The 27,380-nt window shown below is 41.3% G+C and overlaps 2 protein-coding genes across 4 annotated transcripts; both read right to left on the reverse strand.

Annotated features, from left to right (window-relative positions):
* Window positions 1-2,101: 2,101 nt before the first annotated feature.
* LRRC47 (leucine rich repeat containing 47) lies at window positions 2,102-9,566 on the reverse strand. The gene is made up of 7 exons (XM_082777184.1): window positions 8,108-9,566; window positions 7,580-8,026; window positions 7,012-7,128; window positions 5,278-5,393; window positions 4,283-4,385; window positions 3,782-3,871; window positions 2,102-3,511 (listed from the first exon to the last, which is right to left on the reverse strand). The coding sequence occupies exons 1-7, from the start codon at window positions 8,735-8,737 to the stop codon at window positions 3,272-3,274; spliced, it is 1,743 nt and encodes a 580-aa protein (XP_082633310.1). The 5' UTR covers window positions 8,738-9,566; the 3' UTR covers window positions 2,102-3,271.
* Window positions 9,567-9,718: 152 nt separating this feature from the next.
* CEP104 (centrosomal protein 104) lies at window positions 9,719-27,352 on the reverse strand. 3 transcript variants are annotated; one of them, XM_082777091.1, is made up of 23 exons: window positions 27,323-27,352; window positions 26,373-26,499; window positions 25,678-25,851; window positions 25,201-25,339; window positions 23,948-24,013; window positions 23,492-23,568; window positions 23,172-23,340; window positions 22,799-22,957; window positions 21,899-22,135; window positions 20,868-21,071; window positions 20,161-20,328; window positions 18,869-19,042; window positions 18,115-18,291; window positions 17,626-17,832; window positions 17,265-17,381; window positions 16,830-16,866; window positions 16,586-16,667; window positions 15,864-15,972; window positions 15,417-15,555; window positions 14,863-14,930; window positions 13,688-13,778; window positions 12,300-12,444; window positions 9,719-11,077 (listed from the first exon to the last, which is right to left on the reverse strand). In XM_082777091.1, the coding sequence occupies exons 2-22, from the start codon at window positions 26,483-26,485 to the stop codon at window positions 12,308-12,310; spliced, it is 2,844 nt and encodes a 947-aa protein (XP_082633217.1). In that variant the 5' UTR covers window positions 26,486-26,499; window positions 27,323-27,352; the 3' UTR covers window positions 9,719-11,077; window positions 12,300-12,307. The 3 variants fall into 3 exon arrangements, with proteins under 3 accessions (XP_082633217.1, XP_082633218.1, XP_082633216.1); XM_082777092.1 differs by having other exon boundaries at window positions 9,719-12,435; XM_082777090.1 differs by having other exon boundaries at window positions 9,719-12,444.
* Window positions 27,353-27,380: the final 28 nt, after the last annotated feature.

The raw sequence follows: 27,380 nt of genomic DNA on the forward strand, positions 1-27,380 counted from the left end.
AACATTTCCCTTCCTAATGAGACAGGAGTTGATTAGTGAACTACAAAACTGAAGTGTAAAATATTTTCCCTTAAGTTTTGCAGTCTGAGAGAAGAACGGAAACATGAAGAAATGATAGTGACAACAGAGAAGGAGAACTGCAGTCTTCGACAGGTGAATCTGGTGCAAGCCCAGCATGCTTTTATGGAAAACTCTAGTGTCATCTGCTTCACTGTGCTTGTTTTAGGCTTGGAAGAGTGAATTTGCCCCATGAAAAAAACCCACACAGTGAAGTTATTTTGAAAATCTGAATTCTTGAGTTTGTTTTACCACTCATTTTTTTCCTAATAGCAAACTTGCCCCTTTTAGCTATTCAAGTACCCAATACAGTGGTTTTGGAGAAAACCCCAAGTAGTAATAGTTAGCTGTACTGACAAGATTGTAAGTCTGTAGACTGTCCAGGAAATACAAGAAGCATTTGACCCAGATACTGGGGAGATGTGGCCAAGTCTGCTCACTTTCTTCCTCACTGTAATGGCTTGATTTATGTATCTCCTCAGGTTGTCACAGAACAAGAATCCAAACTGGCTGAGCAGAACAAGCTGATCAGTGATCTGCAGGGTGCAGTCAGCCAGCTAGAGGCAGAGGCTCTGAGCAGTCGATACCAGATCCACAAGCAGCAGCGTGCCCAGGAAGAGATGCAGAGCCAAGCTGAAACGCTGCAGCACACGGAGCTGCAAACTAGAGTGGCACTCGAGTGCCTCACCAGCAGGGTAAATACAGCCTCTTTCACTTCAGATTCCTACCTCCCTGGTAAGAGATGCTTCAACCATTTCAAGCAGTCTGAAAGCTTAGAAACATTCCCAGGCAGAAGCACAGCAGGAAGCTCACTGGGGCACTGAAATCCTTTGCTCCCAGGGCTGATTTTCCTTTGCAGCTACAGGGCTGAAGGAGAAAGAAAATCAGCCCATTTGCTTGCCTGCTTTCTAGCATGCAGCCCATATTTCAATGACAAAGCACACTAGCCTCAAATACTGGAAACCCTCAAGAAACAGTTTTGAATTCACAGCAGTTCTGTCACCAGATTTCTAGTATCTTCCTGACACGAAGTAATAGATACCACCTTAAAGCCATTTTCTGCAGGCATGCTCACTCTGGGCCTCACTCAAGGTTGCCACAATGAGCACAGCAGCCCAAAAAGGGTCTGGGTCCATCCAGAAACACATCATTAGCATAATACGTACAATGAAGCCCAGTAAACCCACCCAGTTTCACACGCACAGACTTCCCATTTCATCATCAACTCATACTTTTTCTAAGTCTGACAGTGTGGTCTCTGTCCTAGCCAACTCCATGCAAGTGACAAAGAATCATATATAAAGGCTTAACGGACCTCTTTTCTTTCCTCTTTTATCAAAAGTTTGAAAGATTTCGAAGCAAAATAATTCAGGCTACGTTCAGTACAGCAGGCAACAAGCCTCCCCAGGCAGAACTCACTGATGAGGAGGTGCTGGAGGCAATGCAGGTACGTAGCTCGCTGGAATTCTGCTTTCAGGAGCCCATGGGGAACTGGTAAGAGAGCACTACAGCACTGCTGTACACCCAGTGCTTTTCTACCCCTTTACATGTCTTTGATTTTCAGAAGATAATTAATGAGCGGATAGAGTTTCATCAGATGCTGAAACAAAAAGGTGTCAGGGTCCCATCTCTCTACAACATTGACACGGTTACTTCATCACCTACCAATTCTAAGGGTAGGAGGAAGAGTCCTGCAAGGTAGCTTCTCTTAATGCCTGCGAAATAGCCCTAGTGGTTAAGTCTCAACATGTCACCAACTTCAGGCTTCTGTTCATTTGTTTTCTGGTGACGATTTGATAGCAAATTAAACTTATTTTACTTGATTCAAGTTCTGTGGAATTCAGTTGTTTTCTAATTGCTGAAACTGATTAAACAGCATTCGTAAATCACTGGTCTGTAGAATTATTCTATTTCACAGGGAATTGTGAAGTACTACTTAGGACTGCTCAGATACAAGTAGCTTGAAAAAGTTACCACTGTGCCAAGTTTGTACAGTTACAGGACTGGAAAACTCAGCAATGCCCAAACAAGTGACAGTGACATGTGACTGCAAGAACCGTTTTATTTTCCATTCAGTATGCAACACGTTGACATATTTGACATAGTATCTGAAAGTTTTGTTAGAGCTCTACATTGTTTCTAATGGGGAAAAAAAGTAAATCCACGGGTCACCCTAGTTTATGGACAGCTCTACATTCATAGTTAGCAGCCAGGATGTAAAAATCACCCAGAGGCTGCAAAATTTAAAAGAACTACGTGTATTTTGGAAGGAGTCCTCAGTCCTCAGCACTCTCCACACTGGAGTGTGACTGAGTGCTCCACCAGCATCACTCTGGGCAAAAACGCTTACCTTCTGGGGAGGCGGGGAGCTTTAGTGGTGTCACTGTAAGACAGTATTGGCCCTCTGAACAGAACTGAAGTTCATAACCAAGAACAAATTCAGATCCTGACCAACAGCTAAGCTGATGAGTGCACAACAAATTCACCATGGCTGGTATTTCCACATGGCTGGATTATGGCTCTAAAACATCCCGGGGAACACAAGCCCCTGCAGTCATTACCTGACTTCACTTAAAAATGAAAGCTGTGTTAAATGTGTTAACACGGAAAAAAAACATCAGAGTAAAACTCATTGCTCAAGTTCTGGCAGTGGTTAGGTTGAAGATTTTTAAAATAGGCAGAATTTTCAGTTTCCTGGTTACTCCAGATATAAAACTATGCAAAATGAGATGTTAGCTAAGTACTTCTGCATCCTGTCTTCAGAACTGGCACACAGAACGTAACTCAGCATCAGTGCTGTCACCTACTGGACTTCTCAGTTCAACTACTAAAATAATCCAGGTAAAACATACCAGGAAGAAATAGTTACCTTGCAGAGAAATATGACTCTGTTCATTTTACAAACTGCTATGATGTTGTAATGATTCTCCTTACACATTTGTACATTCTGACTTGAATACGTTGACTACTTTTCTGTTTGCATTTGACGATGATCTTGTCTCCACCTAGTCAGAAAACTGATGACTTCCTATTAAGGCTGAGAGAATGCAACACTCCTTACCATGACTTGATCAAACTTCAAAGTTTTTACACACCCAGGCAGGACACACTCCATCTTTTCTTTAAAACAAACAATCTCACTGCGTGCTAGTTGCATTATTGAATACGGAAAAAAAAAAAAAAAAAAGAACAATTTTCTTAGCTTTGACAGCTGCTAGCGTATTACAGTCAGAAGAGAAGAAACTGTGGTTAGGTCAGTTTTTGAAGGATAAAGTACTTTCAGGTTCCCGTCTGTGTCCACCACTCGAACCTGCTCCACTACCAACGGAAAACTCTGCTGTGTATTTTGGCCGGGGTTCATGTTCACTGGTCCACAAAGAGCATCGGGTTCGTTATCTGAGCCTGAGCCTTCTTCCTTATTTTCCAAGGTGAATTTGTTCAGTTCTGCTATTTTCTGTTACAAGCGAAACACAGAAAGCAAGGTTAATTCTGCAGCTAAGCCCTTGGAGCAACTCAAAGTTGTTTTCCACGATGTGAATCTGGCCGGCCTCTAGAGGAATATTTGCATGAAAGCATTCTACAGGGAGGGGAAGAAAGAAAAAAACACCAATTTCTCTCCCTCAAAAAAACCCCACAGCTTCTGTATTCTTCTACACATGAGCAATTAAACATTTTGCTGAGAAGCACCCAAGAACAGACAGGATTATTTTACTGAATTACTTACCAGAATTAGAGTGTCCATGACATCTTTGCATATCTGTAAGCTGGTATCACTTGTCACTTCCAGAAACAGATCATGGGTGGTTTTTCTAATCTGTAGGAGTATCACAGGTAAAGTGAGTAATGAATCAGAGCACACAGACTCACCCACAGCCACTTGGCAATATTTCAGTAGAAAAACAGAATTAAAGGCTTTCATTCAGTTCAACCACAAGCAAAGCACTGCCTTTCTTTACAAGTCAAAAACTGTATTCCCACTCTTGTCTTGGCCATTCAATAAAGCCTCCTCTGCAAAAGGAGGCTGGTGCCTTTGGAACAGCTTGCTAGAGGTTTACAAATTTACAAAGGTAAAAATATAACTGAGATTCATTGCAATCCAATAGTCAAGCGGAGAAGAGTAGGGCTTTGGAGATTTGTGTTTGGAACACAATCACAAGTTTCTCTCTCTCAGGAGAAAGAAAGGCTGTTTAATTCTGATTAACCTATTTCCACTAGCAGCTAGTACCTTTGTTTTCTCACTGTTGGTTATTGGTGGGAAAGAAATCACAACACCTTCAGCATCCACAAGACACGGGTAGTTATCTTTGCCATCCAGTAACTGGAGATACCTGCCAAAAAAAAGAAAGGGACAATCAAAAAATAACTGAAACAGCAGCTGGACAAAGCGCCAGAAAATGGTGACAAAAATGAATTAGTGTGCTCCTGATCTACCATGTGACAAAAACAGAAGTCAGAGCACTAAAATTCAGCAAGCTGATGTCACGGTGATGCAGCTAATAACACGAAAGCCACTAGCTACAGGAACTGATGGGCTAGAACCACGAAATAACTCACATCTTCACATCCACACTGTTAAAGTAGTCAGACAGGCTTCTAGCGCCTTCAGAGATTGCAGTGCTTGAGCAGGAGTATCAGAGTCCATCGTCTGATTCTTCCAGACAGCTTACTTATTTAATTCTCCCTCTTACTTACTATGGTGGTACACAGTTCTCCATTTTGTACTTGGCAAATTTCTCCAAGGTGCGTGACTGATGGATATGGGTGGTGATCTCTACATGAGCAGTAAACAGAACAGGGTAGCGTGACGCTCTGCTTCACAGCTCGTCTGCTCTTACACGCAGATTGGCAGCACCTCTGATTCGCTTCAGTTACTGAACATGCATGACAAACTTCATTTCTCTTTGGTACCCTTCGACTTGCTGTTTTAAGTACAAGAACTACTCTTAAAGGTGATAAATATGACAAGAATTTACTCTTGATGTAACTAAAAATAATGGAAGTCACTCATCACCATCATTTTACTCTGGGTTACTCTGCAAGCAAAGATTCGGTTCAGTGTTTTTCATACCACCTCCTACAAGCTCACACTGAGTTTGTTAGCCCAATCACCATTACAGAACATACTTCGTAATACATTTGAGCACATTTCTTTCAGTGCTGTTTTTCCATGCAAGAATGAGTTGCCAAAATTGACATGAAGAAAAACAACAAAATACTGACTTGTGCAACCCAGAAACGTTCTGACGCTTCTTCTGTTTCCTCTGCTCCTCTGCTTCTAGCTGCAGCTGACGGAGAAGATCCTTTGCCTTGATCTCCTTTCGACCCAGGGGCGTTATCTACACCATACAAGAAAAAAGAAACAATTTTATGAGTGACTCAGACACCAGGATTATTAAAACTCCCTTGTAAGCAAGATGAAAATTAAAACCATGCATCAAGTAGAATTTCTTACAATCAATTTTTTATTTCTACATGTTGCATGGAATTAAGCAACAGCAAATTCTCAGGTGTTCACACGCATCACTGTTCTCCTTAATAGCTTTCCCAGACTTTCTGGTGCAGTTCTACTGTATACTTTAATTTGTTAAGGCAGCTACAAAATGCAATTCCTCAATGCATGTTCCATTTTTTGGAGCAGGAGTTGCACTTCCAATCATATTGCAAAATATTTGCCGCCAGTACTTCTTCATTTCTGCTACTTGATAATAGAAAACCAAAGGCCAGGCATTACTCCCAGTTCTTTTCCAGTACTGAAGACTGTTCACCAGATTTTGTTACTATTCAGACTGTCCAGCAACAAGTTCATACATTTCACACCATTACTCAAAGCCTCTATGGATTGAAGGTATTTTCTATTTGATCACGCAGCACATTAGACCAAACAGCCCAGGCAATGGAGATAAATGGCTTCTCACCCTAACCTGGGGCGTAGCGTTACTAAAACTAAAGTTTCAGTAAATCCTGTGCCTCTTTGCAACAGGATTTTCTCTTGTTGTGGGTATCAGCAATAACAAAAAAAAATATCTCCAAGTTTCGGCTAGATCTCATACACAGGGAGGGTTTTTGTCAATGAAGATGTGCCATCGTTCTTAACAACTTATAAAGGCTGTAAGTGCACTTTCTAGTTAATGTGCACAGAGCAGCTACACACAAGTCTAGACAGCAGAATGCAATGGAAACTTTGGGTCAACCCCAAAGTCAGAGCACCCTAACAGGTCAGTCTTACAGCAACATTGCTTCTGGAGGCAGGATATTAAAGGGCCTAAACAAATAAGGGTCACAAATTTGAAGTAACATTTTGGTGTTCTGGATTGCAAGTACAGCCTAAGAGTTTGACACACAAATGTACTGCAATCTTTTTTTTTTTTTTTTTTTCTTTGAAAGCAGCAACATAAATAACCCAAGCCTGGGTAAACCAACAAAACCTGAATTATTTTAATTAGGTTACCTGGAAGGCTGCTGCCGATCGAGGCACACTCAATGAATGAGCACCTGCTCTGCTGTCTGACACTCCAGGTACATCCTACCACATACGAGACCTCCAGGGAACATTAAGATGGAAACACCACAACATAGGAGAAAGGATCAACAGTGAAACACCAGTACCTCAACCACCCTAAGCAAAGGCACACGTTAAGCTACATAAGAACGTTTGTAGAGGAAAAAAAGCCTACGCCTGCTTCCCTCACTGGTTTAAGTCCCCAGACAGATAGGCTTATAACTGGTCCTGGAGTAATATCAGGCAGCTGTGCAAGGCTTGCTCAAGCAAGGCTCGCTTAAGCAAGGCTCATGACAGCAGGATGGCAAGAACATTAGCTTCAAAATTCCTGGAGTTATTTTTTTTCCTTGCATCTATGGGGTAAGAAGAAGGTTCCTTCCACTCTAAAAGTTCCAGAAAATGAAAGAAAAAAAAGAAAAAACAGGGAAAGATCCAAGGTTGGCACTGCCCCCTACCTTCAGCTCACCAGGAGGCTGAACATCGTATGTTAGGGGACCTTTGACCAACTGCAAGTCATGGGTGGCAATTGTGGCTGCTGTCCGCTTTTCGCAGATGTCTTCGTGCAGTTTAGTCTAAAACATAAAGAATGCAATCAAAATACAACAAAGATATCAATGTGATTTACCCCTCCTAGGCTCAGCGTTCTCCTCTATTGAATGTTTGCAGCATTTCCAACTGAGCAACCCTCATTTGCATGGCGTCTGGGCGCGTCCTCGTACAGCACTTAAAAGCTCTGCAGTCTGCATGTTTTGTTTACCCTTTTGGACCAAACCCAGCGTTCCTCTTCACCTGCAGAATAATTTCACCCAAATTACAACCGAAGCATAAGGAGAGTGAAGCAGAGCACACGAGATGTTTCCCAACCGGGCAGTAAGCACTTTGAGATGGGAAAGCAAGCACCCAGCACTCGCATCTGCCACCCGAAGGACCCGTGAGCAGCCTGCCAGGCCACAAACCGTCTCCTTTCAGCGCTGCTGACAACTTTCCCCTCATAAATGAGAATAAGGAGGCCCCAGCAGCTACCTGTGCAGTCAGGAACCTTTTCAGGGCATTGCCCGGATTCAGGTTTACTCCTTTCAGCACGCAGCACACGATGAAGGGCCGGACGTCTCTGACGCCCGGGCTGACTTTGACAACCAGCGGCGTGGGATTTTCAGAGACGTGCAGCACCTTCACCAGCAGCTTGCTGACGGCCTCCAGCTCGTCCTGCTCCCCTTCCCCGCCGTCCTTTTTCTGCTGCTTCTCCCTTTTCTTCTTCCTGGCCTCCTCCCTGGCGTTCTCGCCCTTGCCCTTGCCGCGGCCGCCGGCCCGCAGGTACTCCAGGATGGCCTTGGTCTGGCAGCCGTTGACCATCTTCTCCAGCCGCTTGTCCCTCAGCTGGTTGCCCCTGAAGTTGGCCTCCTTCAGCCTGGGGCAGTCGGCCAGCGCGGCGGGCAGCTCCGTCAGCCGGTTGTTGGCCAGGTCCAGGCTCTGCAAGAGATGGCACGGTCAGCGGGGTGACGGGGGATACTGGGAGGTACTGGGGAGGACTGGGGACCGAGCTGCCCACACCTTGAGGGCCGGCAGAGCGGCGATGTCAGCGCCCAGCTCCTCCACCTCATTGTCAGCAGCCTCGAGGCGGCTGAGGAGGGGGAAGGCGGCGGCGGGCGGCAGCAGGCGGCCGGGCAGGGCCCGCAGGAGGTTGCCCGAGAGCAGCAGCGCCTGGAGCTGAGGCGCGGCTCGGGCCAGCCCCGGGCCCAGCTCCCGCAGCCGGTTACCGCTCAGGTTGAGGCTGCGGAGCTGCGGGAAGGCTGCGGGTTGTTGTTGCTGCTGCTCCTCGCAGCCCTCCGCGCCGCCCAGCTCGGCGGGCAGCTCCTCCAGGCCGTTCCCGGAGAGGTCGAGCAGGCGGAGGGCCGGCAGCTGCCCGCCCAGCCCCGGGCCCAGCCCGGCGGGGCCCAGCGCGTTGCAGCGCAGCACCAGCGTGTGCAGGGCGGGCAGGGAGGCCGCCAGCCCCGGGCCCAGCTCCCGCAGAGCCGCGCAGCCGCTCAGCTCCAGCGACTGCAGCAGCGGCAGCCCCAGCAGCGCCGCCGGCAGCCGCCCGCCGCCCGCCGCCACCCGCTCCGACACCGCCGCGCCCGGCAGACACAGCTCCCGCCGCCGCTCCCGGGCAGCAGCCTCCAGCTCCGGCCACGCCGCCTCCATCCCGAGCCGTGCCGTGTTATTCCGTGCTGTTCCGAGCCCTACGGATCCGCCCCGAGCCGCGCCCGCCGCCACCGAGCCTGCGCCGGCAGCCGGGGGCGGGCGCCCCGCTCCCTCCTCGCCCGCAAAAGTGGGTTCCCCCCGGCCTGAGAGCCCGGTAATTGGGTTTTAAAAAGAGGTTATGGGGCTGATGGAAGGGCTTTTTTCTCCCGAAGCGGCGGTGACAAAAGGAAAGGCCCTGGTTGAGTATCCAGGGACCGCGGGACGAGAGCACTGGTGCCGGAGCTCGGTGCTGGAGTTCGGTGAATCCCCGCCGGCAGGGCCGCTGGCTGCGCTCCTGCAGTCTCTGCTGGCCGGAGGGATGCAAAGGGCCTGGCAGAGCACCGGGTAGAGCATGGAAGAAGCCATCGGATGGGAAAAAAACACAGGGTGGGGACCACGGCTTCATTCCTGCTTTAACAGCGATGCTCCATCACTCCAGACTCCAGTCTTCCACCCTTCTCTCGGTTCACCAGACCTGCTCACCTGTAACGTGCCTTACTCTGGCCCATTTTGTGGCACAAAACCAAACTTCACTTTGTTCTTTACTCCAGTGTTTATTTTGCCGCAGCAGAAAAGAGATGTTAAATGAAAGGCAGCAGCCCAGGTAAACTGTCCTTTTAAATTGACATAAAGGGCACTACTTTGCCCAAAAGAGGTCCTTTCAAGTCCTAAAAACTCCTTCCATCTTCTCACTGGGAAGTATTTCTCATTCTTACACTTGAGTAGTTAATATTATCTTTAAACCTTGCTTTGGGGGTGCAAAGTAGTCTAAAGCTACCTCCCCATCTCCCCGAATGTTACACGCTATAAAATACATGTACGCAATAACAGATTCCTTTAAGATGTTGCTAGAAAGCCATTCCAGATTTGAAAAAAATTACACAGATCAGCCAGCAGAACACGACCCTCACTCCAATAAACAGCTTTTTAAACTTTGTTTGAATCAAGCCTTTTATTTATTTATTTGTAAAAACATGTTTAAAAAGGTTGGTACATAATATTACCAAATACAAGGACACATCCTGCTACATACAGGACAACTGAAGTATTTTAATTACGTGTTGTTTGGCTGGGTTTAAAAGCCATGCTTGAGGAGCAACGGAGAGCTGCATTTACCAATCTAAAGTATGCACTGTATTGGTCAGTGCAGAAAATATGGAGGACCTTTGCAAACATTTTTTTTTTTTTTAATTTTTATTATTATTCATTGAATTTGCACAAGGGAAAGCTCCCAGATTTGCTTCCAAAAGAAATGAAAATGCTCTGGGCAATAGCTCATGAGCCTGCAGCCCATTGCACAGCCTAATCTCTGAGCAAAATCCATGATTACTTTGCTTGCATAAGGAATAAGGTTCTAAAGTAGGAACCTGTGTCACTAAAGTAAACACATATATATATATATATAAATATATATATTCATTGTGGTTGTGTATTTATTAATATATACTAGGAATAAAGAAAATTTATATAAAGACTTTGAAAATACAAGTGCACTGATCTACCTGTAAAAATCACGAGCTTGTAGATAGGCTGCACGCAAACTATAAAACCTGTGTGTTATAAAATCAGTGCTATATGTATACAAAGCAACACCACAAATTCACTCTGTGATAGCAAACAGCACCACCCCCAAATCTCCTACTTCTATCATCATGATCACTCATTCCTGTACCTGTGGTGGACATCAGCACAGGAGCAATTAATTCTGTCCTGGAAAGCAGTTGCCTAAACGCTACCAGCAGAAACGCTAGGATTGTTGCTTCAGGTCCAAGGCTTCACACATCGCGCCTCAATATAATCTGTTCTCTTTGAAGCTATTAAACAGTCACATGCTGATCTAACAGATCTAATTAGAGAAACTCCGTATTAGAGCTGCCTTTAGAAGGGAGCTGAGAGGACATACATTAAAGCAGAAAAAAAGGACTAAACTTACTAATTCAAGCTTTTCAGGCCTTTTTTTTTTTTTTTTTTTTAAGAGGTCGGCTCCTAGGTAAATATCTCAGTATTAACTGTATGAGATTTTAAAGCATGACTCTAATTTTACAGTAGCTCCATAGGTACACACACTTCTTATATACCAAATGGGATTCTTGTAGTTTAGCTTAATCCTCTTGTCAAGCGGACTAATAAGGCACTTCGAGCACAGCGAGGCAGCACGGAAGAGCTGTTTCATGTTCCTGCCTGCGTAACGGCATGTCATGCAGCAATACTCAGCCAGCCCTTCAGCTTTTGTATTTGGTGCTAATTCTTGGTGTCCAGTAGCACTTTGGGTACCGTGCTACTAGCTTTGAGATTCTAAATCTGAAATATATGTAAAGGCCAGGCTTTAGCAGCGAAACCACATCTCAGCCATGCATGGGTTGTGTTACTCCCGGAGCCTGGGCTGACCCAAGGAGAGATCCATTCACTGGGCATTATTAACATGCTTGAACTCAAAAAATTACAGACTCTGGTATTCCTAAGGAGAGTGAAGTTATCTTTCAAAGTAGTGCATGTATTTTTCATTTCACCTTATGCCAGATACACAGCAATACCCTCATTCATCTGCTACAGTAAGGTAGTAACTCCATCCCACCAAGGGACCTGGACAACTGCCTCAAGTCTATTTTGCTCACTATATATTCATTTTTCATTGGTATTTCCTCAAGTTTAATTATGATGAAATCTCTGTAAGTGTACAGATGTAGTGCAAAAATACATACATGAGACCTATCTCCTCGTCCAGCCAGTAAACACAGTGTAAACTCATAACCCATTTGTGTACTGCCTGCATCTGATGGGAAGACAGACAAAAATTGAAGCTAGTTCTTTCAGCATGTTATAAAGTTAATTTTGGCAGAAAACTGTTAGCAATATATGGTGCAATTTTTACATTGAAGTGACCAAGTGGTAAAGCCAACTAATGTAAGTATTATTCCCCAAACTTCCGGAATGTACAATGTCAAACAAGCATTAGACTTAGCTCAAAAGAAAATTTCTTTTCAGCTCTGTCCTGAAAGCCTAGTACAGTTTCTGCTTGGTAACTTTCTTGTGATTCTCCAAGAAAAAAAAATCAAACCAGAAATGACTGGCTTTTGGATCTTAAGGAAATTCCCCACTGGATCTCAAAACCAGACTGTGAGAACCACAGCCTGAGACTAAGCCACTAGCTAGGGCACAGCTCTGCTGCTGATTGTGCTCCATGTTAACTCTAGCCTAGTTAGATTTTTTTTATTATTATTTTTTTAATGCGAGGAACCAGTCATTGACCAACGCAGAGCCTTCCTTGTGCCAGCCACGAAATGAGGCAGGATAGGTCTGTCCCAGAAAACACGCCTATTTCTAACAGGTACATTTCTAGGACAAAACCACAGTGCTGCATGGACAGCGACAAAAGTTATGGATTGCAGTTCTCAGAGGCAAGTACTGCTCAAGGCTGAAAAATAACTTTGGGTAGTCAAATGAAAAAGATGATATGTTGCCCACAATTTTAAACAACTGTTAATAACTACATGGCCAGTTATTACGACAAAGAATACCGTACTTGTCCTGTCATCGCTTTGAGTATGGTTTGCCAGTGCCTTTATTTGGGCCCCCTCTTGGGGTTGGGATCTTGCTTCCCATAGAAGGAGGTCGAGCTTTTGCTCCTGAAGGATCTGGTTTCCTTAAATAGTGGCCACCTATTTTGCCTGTGAAGAGATCACACAGATCATTATTTGCAAGCACATCTGGTCTGAGCCTTGAAATTTATTTAGTATTTTGATTCTTGAGAAACATTAAGTCTGAACAACTAATATCAGTAACTAAAAGTTGGCAGGCATCCAGTCCAAGAATCCTTCACCTCTCAGTGTATCAAAGTGCATCTTGTACCAAAAGTGGTAGGACTAAATGGTCAAAGTTCGTACCTCTAGGAAATTGCTCTCAAGTTTTAGCTTTACTGAGGCAGGATTTAAGTTCCTTCTAACATCTTCAAATTTTAAACAGCAGCAAACTAACTAGCCTTCTCATTAGCGAGTAGCAACAGCAAGGCTGAAGACAGAGAGACATGACTGTAGGTGGCAAACTGCACTCACTTACGACAGCTGAGAGACAATTTAACGGTTCTTTCCAGGAATTTGGGAGCAGTTGTGAAATGAAGATAGGAGCAAAGCAAAATTCAGACAGAGAAGGTTAACTCTAGCGATGGCCTGAACATGCAATGGATTAAGCAATCCTGAAAATAGCCTGAAGGGAGGAAAGTTTTGGATGGTACCTGCCAAAACAGTTCTGGTGCTGCAAGCAGTGAAAATAGCTTTTTTACTTATTTTCTGTGTTCATGCAATAAGAGGATTTTGCATGTACTAAATAAACAAAGTCAACTTAAAAAAAAAATCTGATGAGCATCAATTTTGCTTTGCTGGTGAAGAAACTGCAGAGTCGTAAATTCTGCCCAGTTCCAGGCTACAAGCTGAAAAGGAAAAAACAGTATACAGCAGCACTAACTATTCAATTCATCTTGTGGTTGGGATTAGATTAGCATTCTCTGATGGGTCATTAAAAGACAAAACAGGCTCTCAATTCACCATGTCAGTGTTCAGGGGCTTTCTGGAATGGTAACTGGTTAGCATCATTGCTGATTGTTCTATCCACAGCCATACTATTAAGTAGAAAGAAGACTGAAATGATAAAATTAACAGAAATGCCTGCTTCCTCCATCAATTGACCTTTAAATTATTATTATTGAAATTATTGTTACTGAATGATTTTGAGAACTTGCTTCCTAAGTGTACTGTAGTCTATAACAGCCTAAGAAATATCACTGATGTTACACAAACACAAAAAGCATGTTAAAAAAAGCCAGGTTGCTTTCAAGGGTGAAATACTTTTCTTAAGCAGTGGCAACATAGTAAGAAAGCATAATCGTTGTCCCCCTTCCTCCCAAAAAAATCTTACCAGGCTGTATCAGAAGAGTTTTATTTATTGTGGGTAATCTCCGTGGATTCATTTTACAGCCATCTTTGCCCATTAGGTGAGACTTCCAGGCCTAAAATCAATTAAAAAGAAGTGATATTACAAACCCAGCAAAACTATCCAGTCTTTTATCTAGTCGCATAGTATGCACAAACATTTTTTCTTAAACATGGAGAAAAACGATATGGTGATAGATAAAGCATTCAATGAATAAAAAGAATATGAGCTGCTATCACTAGAAAGCATGAGAACCCCTTCAATCTAGAGAAACATTTGAGCAGAAGTAAGAAAAAATTATACATTCCCCAAATTCAAACACTACATACATTTCTCAACTGATATTCCAGGCTTGGTTACAGTATTTTCTGGGCTCCCCACCCTGGGCAAAGCCAGAAAGATTTAGGAAAATAAATATTTTTGAGAATAGAAGCACTACTCAATGGCCATATCTTGCTGGAAGGAAGAAAACGACACAGATGATGTATCACACTGACATTTAACTGGAACTAACACTCAAAACAAAGTTGCTGTTTTGAGTGTCAGATGATTCACAAAAAGGACAGAACAGATACGTTAAATGTTTTCTGAACTACTAACTTTTGATAAATTATCAATAGTTATTTTCCACTGCTGGAAGCACATTTTAGAGCTGAGATTTCATTCACAGCATTACGCTGTTAAAGGAAACAACACGTAGGAAGGAGAGAGAGGCCATCTCAACTATCTTGCCAATCATAGCCAGTCTTGCTTGCTTCCCTCGTATCAATTTTTTGTGACACCCGTATCAACAGCATCTTAATCCTGAATGCTCTGTTGGATATGCTTAGTCCAGCATAATTTAAGCTTAACTTTAAACTGCATAACTTTAAGCATAACTTTAAGCTGCATAATTCCACTTGGAATATTAGGGCTGGTAAGGGAACACACAGAGCCTGGTAGTAGTTGGGAATTGGGAAAGCTGTGAAGTGTGCAGTTGCCTGTAGAGGAGGAAGACCAACACCAAATAGCTTGTAGCCCTGTGGCTCCCATATATACCTGGGAGAGAAGACCCAGTTTCAAATATTGTACCCAGAGAATGAGGTAGCCGTGACAGATCCCACAATGTAATAAATCCCCACAATGTAATAAAATCAGACCAATCTAGAAGGCAGTCTTACCTCTTCTCCAGGAGCAAAGTTGTCATGGCACAGAGGGCAATGGTTTGCCACTTGTTCTGGTTTGGCAGCTGAAAGGATTAGAAAAAAAGTGCAAGAATGGCAAAGACGAGCTGATTTCTAATATACAAGGAGGATCTGCACAACAAAGAGAGTAAGGCTGCCCTATGACTAAACCAGCTCCTCCTCTATTATCATTAATTTCTCCCAAAGAAGTCCCATGTTTAATCATCAGCTATATAACGACGAGATCAAAAGGAATGATGGACAGTTATCACAGAAGTGTATGGGCCTTACTTTACAAGGATGTGACACAGGCTTTCTTTTCTGTTCTCACTCATCCTCCCCACATGCATTGATGGAAGCAAAGCAGTTCAAGCAATGAAAAACATAGGGATTTATTCTAAAAATGTTCTCTCCTGAAGATTTATTAAAATTCTAAATCCACAGTGCAGTACCTAAATAGAAGTGGTTTGACTTTCCAAAAATATACAGTACTTGAAAGTCTGACAGACTTTACTTTTTAAAGTTCAACCTTCCTGTTTGAAATTACTCACCATTGCAAATCTTGCTCTTAATATGTTTGGGCAACTCATCCTTTGGAAGGGCCTCACTGCATCTCTGACATTTCCCAAAGCTATCCTTTTTATCACACTCAGTCAACAAGTGCTCTGTCAGGCTTGCTATTTCCACCACCTTCAACAGAGCAAGAGGTAAACAAGAAGATTTGTACTGTACCGAGTAAATAAGAACAGTATTTAAAAAAGCTGCTCGTATGATTTGTGGAAGTTAAATATCACTTTTCAAAGTGACACACAAAAAAAGTGAGATTTTAGTCCAGTTGTTGATACAATTTATAAGGCTGTTCTCTTCTAAAAGCACTATCCAAGATCACACAGCTGTGCTGAGAATTCATCTACCTTAGTTTTAAATGTTTTACACCACCTTAAAAGCAGAATAAAAAGTTAATGACCCATAGTCGCTCTAGAAAGTTTATGTCTGACCTGTCTGCAGTGCTCACATCTGGTTAACATAGGACAATGTTTCCAATAATGGAGATCCAGTCCTTCGTCTGTGAAGGATTCATCCCTTTCACCACAAAAAATGCATAAGCTGGGGAGAAAAAAAAAAAAACAGACATATATCACAACAATATCAGTAACACTATATACTGAAATGGATGATCCCCACTTCTCTTAGAAATTATTCTGAAAAATGCTAACGTTTTGATAGACCTTACTTTCCCTGTGTAGTGCTGACCTTAGGATAGGACACAAACACATACTACTATATAATTTATGGTAAATAAAATTTAAAAGCATTTGTTCATATAGAAAGACAATTCCACAGAAGCACTGAGATAAGCTCAGTTAACTGGCTTTCATGACTCCAGAATTTTCAGATGCTTTCTCTGTGCCCTTATCCTACAATACACATAAAAACTTCCAATATGTCTTCGCCTTATTTTATACTGGTAGCGGAACGTTAAACTGTGGCAATTTTTCATCCCACAAGCAGCTAGTCAGAAAACAAGTTCAAGGTTGTGCCATCCATGCAGTTAAAAATCAACACCTAGGATTGCTTGGTGATAATTCCATATCTATTAGAGGAGATTTTCTTTTTCATTGTTTAAATGTTGAGGCTTTGACCTATTGGAGAAATGTTATTGTTATTAGCAGGTCATACAAGGTACTTGAGGCAATTAGAAGCTACTCATCTAACTTACTTATCCAGGTAATTTGCAACAGAGGAATGATCATCTGGGATCTCTGGCGCTGCAGACTGTGGACTTCTGTTTACTGGGTAACCTGTAAAAAGAAAACTATTAAAACCAAGATCACATTTTAATTAGTTTTTGTGCATGCACAGAACACTCCAAAAGCAAGGCACACTTCAGATTCCGTAGCACACTGTTTCAAAAACATCTAGAAATTGCCCTATTTTTCTTAATATTACTTGAAGTTACCTACCTTGATCCTTTGGCTTCTGAAAATCAGACTCCCTTTCCTATTGAACAAAGACATTTTTTAGTCAGAAATGTTCTTAATGACTGTGATGCTAACCATGGAGAAAAGTAATAGACTGTATCCTGATTTTGCTCTAGAATTAAAGGCTAAGAAGTAGAGCCAGCATTTTACAACATTCATGCCTCAGGTTCTAGAATTGGAGGGATCCAAATTTTAGACTACATTAGGAAAAACAAACCCCAGAATGAAACTAGACTGCTCAGGATGAAAATCAGTCTCTTAATGCATGTCATGGAGTCCCTCTTCCTTCTGCATCCCCTCGCCCCTCTTAAAATTGAAATTACTGTTGTCTCATTGCAAACTATCCAAGCCCAGGATACTTGAGGAACAAAAAAGGATTGGAAAAACACATCAAAATCAAACCCAAAACACCCTGACCTTTCCAGATTGAACTTCTGCTTGTATCTCCTTTAGAGCTGCCAGCTGATCTTGTAGAACTTTTATTTCTTCCTTCTTCTGTTTCTCTGCTTCTTCTGTTGCTGCCTTTTTCTGTGCCTGTCAAGAAAGACTCTTTCAGTCACAAAAGTTTTTGAACTGTATATCATAAAGGAGAGACTGCAAAATATAAAATATCAGCATAGAACAAATGGTCAGTGCAGCACAAGAAATGGCCTGGTTGCTTTTAGATGCTCTCCTATGTGTGTCATTCAAGGTCTAACGTATCTATGAAATTGGTACATTGCTCAGTTGAATTCAACGTTTAAAGTAGCCAAGTACCTTCTACATTCTTATTACGTACCCTGATTTCAGCGTCAGAAAGTTTACCATCTATTTTAGCAAATCCATCAAAGAGTGTTTTATAGAGAACAGGCTTGCGAATGCTTGCATCATCAGGAGGAAGATATTCCAGTATGGCAGCTTTGTGCTTCCTGTACATATCGAAGATAATCCGCAAAGCTACATCACGAACTTCATAAACTCTGTGTTCCAAAGCTCCTGTTGCAAACTTAAAAGAACAAACAAACAAACAAAAAGGCCTTGTTTACTAGTGTAAGACAGCTATACTGCAGTGGCAGAAATCTTCATACAGACAATTTTTTTTCCAAACAATTTTTGACCTAGTGATTATTTTTCCCCCCATATTAGCATTGTGCTTCCTCACAAGGCTGTGTGGTACCACCTCCAAGAGGCTCATAAATTCTAACAATTCACCAAGCACTCCAAAACAGACAAACAAACACAAATCCAACAGAAAAGAACTTTAAGTGCTGTAAACTCAGGCTCCTACCTTCATGACGTTGCTGATGGTAAACCCAGAGTTTTCAGTTCCCATATCTTTCAAGAGGCATTCCACTAATTCCACTTGACTCATTGCCAGATGTATTGGGGAATTCGGTTTTAGTGGTTGAACCAAATGAACTGGAACAATCTGAAGAGGTTTAACTTCACTACACAGTGCCATTTCCTATAAGCAAACGGAGAGTCAGTGTGCATGTAGGGACACTAAATAAGGAAAACGAACCATCTTTGCAAAGCAGTGTTATTTTAAGTTACTTATAAAAAGTTCAGTAAAATGAAATAAGACTTCCATAAAAAGTGGCTGCCTATTTGTTATTTTAGCAGAGAGAATTTGTTATTTCTATTTGGTACCTTCTCTAGGGAACTGCTTATTAGGGCAGTGCATCCTCTAGTAGCAGTGATATAAAAAAAAAAAACAACACATCTTTCTTCTCTTCAGGCTACTTCCAATCTATGAAAATACATTTGTAACCATTTCTCATTTTCTTTCAAATATTCAATTACAAACCTATTGCAAAGAATCCAAGCAGTAGGAATAAAGTAATCAATCATTTTGGGGGTTCTAGTGACAGGCCAGAGCATTTCATACAATAACCTTGCTGCAATTTTAGTTATATCCCCAGCAAAAAGAAAACAAATTTTTCTTCTTTGTATAGATGCAAGTCAGCTTAGATGTTACCCAGTTGTTACCTCTGTGATGTTCTTAATGCTAAACAAGCTGCAATTTGAAGAAAAACTCCAACCTGAATAAAGTTAGAAGCAACAAGGCGAAGACGGGATGAAGAGTCTCCTGTTCTAGACAGCAAACTTGGAAGTGTTTTTTCCACACAATGAGAAGTTTCTTGTTTTCCCAGTTTATGTTTTGGTATATATTGTGTAACAATCATTTTTAAAAGTTTCAGGGAAGCTTGAAAAACCTAAATAAAAAAGAAAGAAACACTGAACAAAAATACCATACATATCCCTGTTTTCAGAGAATACTGTAAAATCATTTCTGTAGTTCCTAAGAAGAGCAGCAACAGAAATCTATAATTACAGTATCTGAAATAGCTTCCATTAACAGTGATAACTCTCCTCTGGAAAGCTTGCTGTTAGGACATAGGTGAAAGGCTTCAGAATTCATTTTATAAACAATGTAGCTCTTTTTTTTTTTTATTTCTCTTTTTTTCTTGTTCGAGTCCCCTTAGGCTAACTGTAGTCTCCAAAGTTGGAAACTAAAAGTTGCTCCATTGCTGTATTTCAACTTTATTTAAAAACAAACAAAAAAACCTCAACCACAGCATTTACTGCATCAGCAGTTGTTTCTCAGGCTCATTACTCAGCCCAGGATGCTATTTTCCATGCTGTTGAATGCCAGACTTTGACAAATCCTTGATTCTAACTAAAAGCTGACATTCCACTTTTTTGTTTGTTTTTTAAAACTCATTTAATAGTAGTTTTACAAACTACTTGTTTAAATTATTTAAAATATCTTAACTACAGTTCTACAATTTTTGCTGTTCTTCACTGGAGCATTGTACATTATTTAAACTGATGGTTTTAAAGATATTCAGCATCTCGACTGCTGCAATAATAATTGCTTATCAGTCTCTGGAAAAGATACGTAATGTTAGGAATAGTACTTCACACAGATTCTATGAAAATTATTGCATACTACACTTGTTAATTCATTTTTTTCAATGCTACGAAGTGTACAGGATCTAGTCTGCAGCAATTACAATTTAAAAGGGGGAATACATAGCACACATAGCTGCTCTCCTCTTCTATGTGTGCACTTCCCTACATTCCAAGTGTAAGAAGTATATGCATTAACACTTTTTTCCATTATAGCTGTACTTAAAAAAAAAAAATACATTCCATAATATGACAGCATTTTTGTATTTAAAATTATTCTGCTAGTTTGGGATTTGCTGCTGAGTAATCCTGACAAAACACTGAGTGGGTCCTTGCTGATTTCACTGGGACAGAGCTGATGTAACACACGGAGCAAATTGCAGGCTAGGGACCTTTTCTTATCAAACATATCACTACTTACTGAAGACACTATGTCTTTTATGGCTCTCCTTACAAGAAAAATGGCAGCCCTCATCATGTTCTTTAAATCCTCCTTTGGAGTGCTCACTGACATTTCCATCAGCTTCTGATATACAGCTAGTAATGCATCTTCTCGATATGACCAAGTTTTGGAATATGCTCCTGAGACCTGAACACAGAACAAGATTATCTTTTAAAAGGTCAGTACTGATATTTCAATATTTATTCAACATTCATATACAGAAACAGCTTCAAAAGAGCACATGAACTTAAGTATCCAATCCCCAGACATTTTCTACAGGAATCTGCCTTTTATTAAAAGTGGTGTTTCTGCGCATAGTTTTTGAGAAATGAGTAGTAAAATGGATTAACAGGTCAGGCTCTAGGAGCCACTTCAGGCACAGTAATGGTTTCTCTCCTTACAAAAGACCATACGCAGTGGCAAGTTACAGCTATTCTGGTACGGGGTGCCCCTAAAGCTGACAACCAGACAATATATGCTTAATAGCTTATCAAGTAATCAATCCTAAAAGCTACATTGTCATACCACTGGTGAAAACAGACATCCATACTTCCAGTGTTTAATTTCAGAATTTTAGGTAACAGCTTTGAACTTGTAAAATTTGTATCAGTGAGTCTTTGTTAACTGAGTGAAATCAAGTCAAAACAGGTCACAATAATCTACACGCTTATTTTGTTGTTCTTTACCAAGGCTTCTCCAAAAACTTCAATGGCAGGGCTGGCCTCTCTCAGTGCCTTCTCAGTTAATGGTTCTGGTTCCCCAGGAATGCCACTTCTTGGAGGATTATTGATATCCCCTTCAGTCATCTCTGGCTCAAGGTACGTAATTGCTTCCTCAGAATGTTTACGGACAGCTGGAAGAGGTCTCTCATCGTAAGGTAAAAATTCAACCTAACAGACAAGATAAAAATCTCCTATTCTAGAAATGACTTAGATGTGAAGTTGTTTCATCATTAATCACACTTGCCTCAAGTCAATTCATTTTTTCCCCTCAAAGCGGTAGCACTTTACAATTAAGTACGGATGTTGAGGTTCCCATGAAAACATCACAAAGAAATGGAATCAGTGCTTGTAAGCAGTACTTATTTCTTATATACAGAATATCATAGAGCACACACAAAATGCCTTTTGTGGAAGTGCACACACCTACAGAAGAAATTATCTGTCTGTAGAAAGCCAGCAAGTCTCAGAGCTTTGTTTGTTTGTTAAATTATTTCATGTCAACATTCCATTAAGAGAGAATATTACTGCTACTAAAGTCAAAGCAACTCTTCATTAGATTTGCAAAGACTGTGCTCCTTACCTTACAGTCACATTCCAATAAATTTGCTTCCTGCTGTAGATAAAATACGATCTCCAAGAAGATTTATTAAGCTACTAATGGAGCAGGCAAAATTCAGCTGCCTGTCCTGCTCCAAAACTGGCTGTGTGACCTCTGAATAGTTATTTAATGTCTATTTTTCATTCATTTGTTTGTAAATCAGGTATAATCCCTTTTTGCTTCAATCTCAATAAACATTTGTAACAAGCTTCCAAAGAAATTCGGGAGAGAAAGGCCAATACCAACGGTTAGATTGGCACTGCTCAGCAAGACAGTCAGTTTCAGATACTGTACAAGCAATGACGACGATAACTCTAACAGACCCTGTTGTTTTGGAAGGCTGAATGCAAGATCATTTGCTGTGGTAGATTTTTGTGGTAATGGGTATGTTACTCACGTTTTCTTTGGGAAATGCCTCCCTGGAAGTTGTGGGATGAGCCACAGCGGGAGGAGAAGACTGATGGGGAAAAACGGGCTCAGGAGAAGCAGGCTGTCCTGCCTTTTCTTCTAGCAAAGACTCTGCATTCCAAACCTCTTCTTTTTGTGGTTCCATCTGCTCACAAGAAGGTGAATTTGTAGCTTTTATGTTAGCATAGATCATAGACTCCAAAGGCAATTCAGCTGGCTTTCGAATCTGAAAAGGAGACAGATAATTTGAAAGTAAGGCTAACAATGTACTAAAACCAAAGTTGTTACAGTTACAGCTTTGACAGTAAACAAGATTCTGGGGCTTTCTAATAAATATCAGACTTTACTCACAGATGTGCAACTACTTCCACTGGGTGAAGCTTTATGAAACAATTTGAAAATAATTCCCTGTTGGGTGCATGTGTGGAGAGATTATAAATGTTTCCATTCTGAGAACAACAGAAAATTTTAACCATCTTACGACATTTTCTGTATGGTTACTCATCACGGCAGCGTAAGCCTATTATACCCCCAATGAGAAATACTTCAAAATACAAAGAAAGTACTTTATGAATCTGCATTGGGTAGCCCTGGAATAATACAGAACATTCAGGAATCTATGTCATTTGCTTTAGACCTTAGCATTGTAATGTAAAGTAATTTATGGAGAACTAAGCATGTTCATAAAACGACACGCGCAACTCTTTGGTTAGGGAAATCCACAATCCAAAGAGAAAGCTTAAAAATCCTTATGTAATTATCATAAAATATCTGTGCAACAACTCTTATTCTCTGAATTTATCTTGGATTCTCTGCCATTTCTATTTACAATACCCGTGCGACTGAATCAGGAGTAACAGCCTCCTGAATCAGGAATAACAGCACTCACCATCAGCTCAGCATCCAGAAGGTTGTGGAGCTGCAGTTGCTGATACACTTTCAGGCGGTATGCTTCCATTTGTTGTTTTTTCTTTTTAGCAAGATCATAATCCTCTTTCTCTACAGCATAGCGTTTCTCTACTTCATACCGTCCAAGTCGTTCCCCTACCTAGAAAACATTTTAACAAGTTAGCTTGGAATCACATTATTGCGTACACATAGACATAGTATTTCCAACCAAATTATTACATCAAGTTGTCTGAATTTAAAATTATTATTTTTACAACATACTGGAAGTAATTACAATACCACATTAAGCTAGGGCTCCTGATGGATCACTGGAGAACCATGTGACTTCAGAGATAAACAGTCTTTACCAATACCTTTTGCAAGTCTGCAATTGCTTGTTTGAGTTTCTTGGCATAATCGTAGCGTTCATGATGGACAGCTTCACGCTTTTTCTCATCTAGTCTACGTATTATCTGAGCAACTTCTGGATCCTGGTACATATCAAAAGCCAAATCATCCAGAGGCGAAATGAAATCAGGTTTCCTGAAGACATAAAATGAAAAAAATAAATCCGAATTGACCTATCAGAGAGTTTGTTTTCTGTTTTCACTAGCAGGAAACCAACAAAATAGAGACTGAACACTAATTCAGACCAAGAAGTTTCGGCAGGGTATATACAAAAGAGTATCTTTACCCGAGGTATGTTCCATCTAAGGCAGGATCATCTGATTTACTTCCTAAGTAGTGGTCTATCAGCTTTTCTCTGGAAGGCTTTGTGGGGAAAGAAATAAATCTTAATACATACTCATCAACAACACGTATGTTCAGGACAGAAATTCTGACTTACAACAATCAATGTAAGCTATGCACCTCATCCTACTTCTGTGTTGGGTCATATTGAAATATTAGAATTTTAAGAGGCTGAAAATGCAAATGTTCCAATTAATTTTAATTTTAATTTTTTTTTTTGCACCCACAAGTTAGGCTCAATTCTTGAGATCTTTCTGGCTTCAAAGTAAGATAAAAATCAATACAGGGCAGCTCTGCTGAAGCATGAAACTACCAGAAGAAAAATGCATTCATTATCTCAGAAACCCTGCAACTGAACATGTGTAGCAACAGTAAAAAGACAGGGATGCTTTGCACTTACATTATTATTGCTGTCATTACTGTAGTCTGCTGGATCTCCAATGATATTTATAGCAACTAGGGCAACCTGGGATAGATTTAAAGAAAATGGAAATGCAAAAGGTCATTAACTTTTCCTCATCTTACAAAAAATTGAAATGGCATGCTTAAATACACAAGCACAATTAGTCACTAGATAGTTTGTGCTGATATTCCTTCAGAAGTGTCATCATCTGAAAATTATCAAGTAGTGATTTATTTAAATTCATATCACCTCTCCTTTTTCCTTTTTTTTTTTTTTTTACTTTAATATAGGAAAACGTGTAATGTCAACATTGCCTACAAAATTAATCTGAAAACAACCATTTGGTAAAATACCTTTGGATGTTAACATTATTGTTTGTCCACTTGATTGCTGAAAGTTAAAAACAAGATCTGCTTTGAGGTTGTTTTGTTTACTTGTTTTGTGAAAAAACACAGACCACGTTTCTGTTGTCAAACATGCCCTTTTTTTTTTATATGAACATACCCAAATATTCTTCATATTGACACACTTATTTTGTGTCACTCTTCACCTTCCATGAATTTGACATCAGTGAGTTGGTAACAACATTTTTCTTAAGCAGAAGTACTTTCACTTGAAAAATACCTTAAGCAGTGGAAATATTTTAGCCACCATTTTAGCTCAGTTGGGACTGTTGTGTAAGATCTTCTGCAAAATCTTCTTATAGTGTTGCAAACAAACAAATTAGGACCTGTGATCTCCAGGGTGGTATGCTTGCAAAGCACTAAGTGAAGTGCTAAATGCACTTCAAGCTTCATTAAAAATTTATTACCAAATCTGTAGATCACATCGTACAGTCATCAGTTGTTCCCTTTCCTTGTCTGGGATGGAAGTGAATAGTCACTACAGAATTAAGAGGCAAATATTCACTTTTTCTGTATTTGGATGGCTGTACAACACCTTTGCTTTATGCCACATAAGACCCCAAAGTGGGTATGAAGTGACCACAAAACTGTACTGAGAGGAAGTGCTTTGTCTTCAGCACAGAACCTGCTTTGCATGCTAAAACTCAAAATGAAAGAGAACCATATAACATGCACTTGACTCGTTTGTTCTAGATAAGTTGCATGCATTTGATCACGAACAAAAATAAACCCAGGAGCTTTCAAACAGCATTTTCAGCTTCTGAAATTAAGGGAGCAGATTTCTATGTCAGCTCTGTGCTACTGAAACCTCATCTAGCTTACAAAATAAGGGCTAACTCAACTTACCTGACTGTACAAGTTGTATTTATTGACATAATTTTTATGGAAAATCAGCTTCAGGTACTGGCCAACTGCATCCATATGAACAGATTTTAACTCTCGTGCTTTGAAACCAGTCTTTTCATTGTCTGAGAGAGGGACATAACTGAGAAGGAAAATGTAGCAAGTAAGCAAAGCAAATGTACATAAAAAGAGATGTGCATAAATAAAGAGAGAGAGCTTTAAAGCTCTCTCAGAGAGCTTTAAAGTTTTCAGTGTTTCAGAAAAAGCTCCATTAAAGACAAAAGGCAACTTGTGTGATTTGAACACCCGGAGTAAAATTCTATCCCCAATTATACCTGAGCCTCCTATTTAGCCTCCAGCCCCAAGGAAGTATGGTATGCTTTGGTGTATCAATGTTGCATGCAATACATTGTGAGTATTATTTCCTTCTGAGGCCTTTCTGATTAAGGTAATACAACAATTTAGAGCTTTTTGACTTACCCTAGTCTGTGAAACCTCTCTGACTGATAAGGAGCAAAGTATTCAGGTAAGCTTTCACTGATGTAGAACTCGATTTTGCTTGAAATCATGTATTGGTGGGCAAGCAACTGCAGTTTTCGTATTCGGCATCTTTCCACCAACTGCAGAACAATTTCCTGGGGATACTGACAGAGTCTGAAAGCATACACAATTTTGAGTCATCTTTTTAAAGGAGGACTTCACTTTCAACTTGAATAACATTTAATTATGAAACTTTTCAAAGTTTGTTGTCATTACATATACTGTAAAAACAAAGAGTTCCAAAGAGTTGAAACAATTTTTCTCTTCTCTTTATTGCATGCATATGTTAAAGTGCCCCATATGCCTCAAGAAGATGTGCTGAGAAGACTATACTTTTAATGCTAAGCCAAAGCAAATTCTAAGATGACTGACAAGAACAAAAATAGCTCCTTTTATTTTCTTTTAAAGGTCTCTTTTAAATGTAATGCTGTCTTCAGGTGGTAACCAAGGCTTTTTTTCTTCTTTTTTTTTTTAACCCCAGCATAAGGATTGTATGGGGTTGAAGTAACTTAAAGATTTTTCGGTTTTATAATGGATTTGGATGTGGTAAACTGCTCTGAACATGCATGCTACACCTCCCATGCGTTTTAAACTCAGTGCCTTAACACAACACACGTTCCTCTCCCTGGTAGTACCTTGGTGATCGCCAGCCGTTCACTGTTGGTGCGTGAACCATCAGCTCTTTTGCGCTGAAGCCATCTTCGTGTCCTGATGAGCTAACGACTATAAAACCGATCTTGTGTGGCATCCTGCAGAAGTGAGCTAGACAAAACAAGGATGTTTTAAACTTAAGCTAGATCCCTAGAAGGGCAATAAAGGAACACTGAAGTACTACAGGCTAGGAATTCCACCTCGTGGTCCATCAAATCAGCAGCTGATGACTATAAATCTAGTTTTTCTTTAATACTAGCACCATAAAGCACACTAGGTATATTCTTATGCTGAGTGTTTTACTAGTAGTTAGTGTTTGGTTAACTTGTGCAGCAATTTGACTATAAACTCAATTAAATCTACTAGTCCAAGACAGAGCTTGAAACTACTTGCTCTGGCGTGCCCAGGAGCAACCCCTTTGGTCTTCAGGGCAGCCTGAGGCGCACAGTGAGCAGCCAGACGTACGGAGTGCGTTTGAACCAAGATGAAAATAATAATGAAATAACGATAATAGAAAGAAAGAAAATGAATTCAGCCAAAAGCTGCCCGACACTGCTTCACAACTATGCATGCATCCAGGCCGCTGACAGGGACAGCAGCAGAAGGAAGGTCCTGACGGGCAGGACAGACCCCACAGACCCCCAGGCCCTTGCCGACATGAAGTAATTAATTAAGCAATTAATTCCCCTCCTCCCTTCCTCCCTCCTCCGCGCCCCCAGCCGGCCTGATGTGTGTGGGGGGGCGCACAGCGTCCCGCAGGCCTCTGCCACAGCGGCTCGGGAGGTAGCCTGGCCGGGCCGCAGACAACCCCAGCCCCACACAGAGACCCTGTAGGGTCCCGGGCAGGGCCCCTCAGCCGTTCCCAACCCGGTCGCCCCCCGCCATGCCCCGTCCCCCTCAGCCGGGCCGGGCCGGGCCGGGCCCGTCCCCTCACCTCAGCGCGGCCCCGCGGCCGGGCCGCCCGTCGCCTTGGCAACGCCTCCCCCCCACCC

The sequence above is a fragment of the Aythya marila genome (genome assembly GCF_965140915.1).
Source record: "Aythya marila genome assembly, chromosome: 21".
Taxonomy (NCBI): Eukaryota; Metazoa; Chordata; class Aves; order Anseriformes; family Anatidae; genus Aythya; species Aythya marila.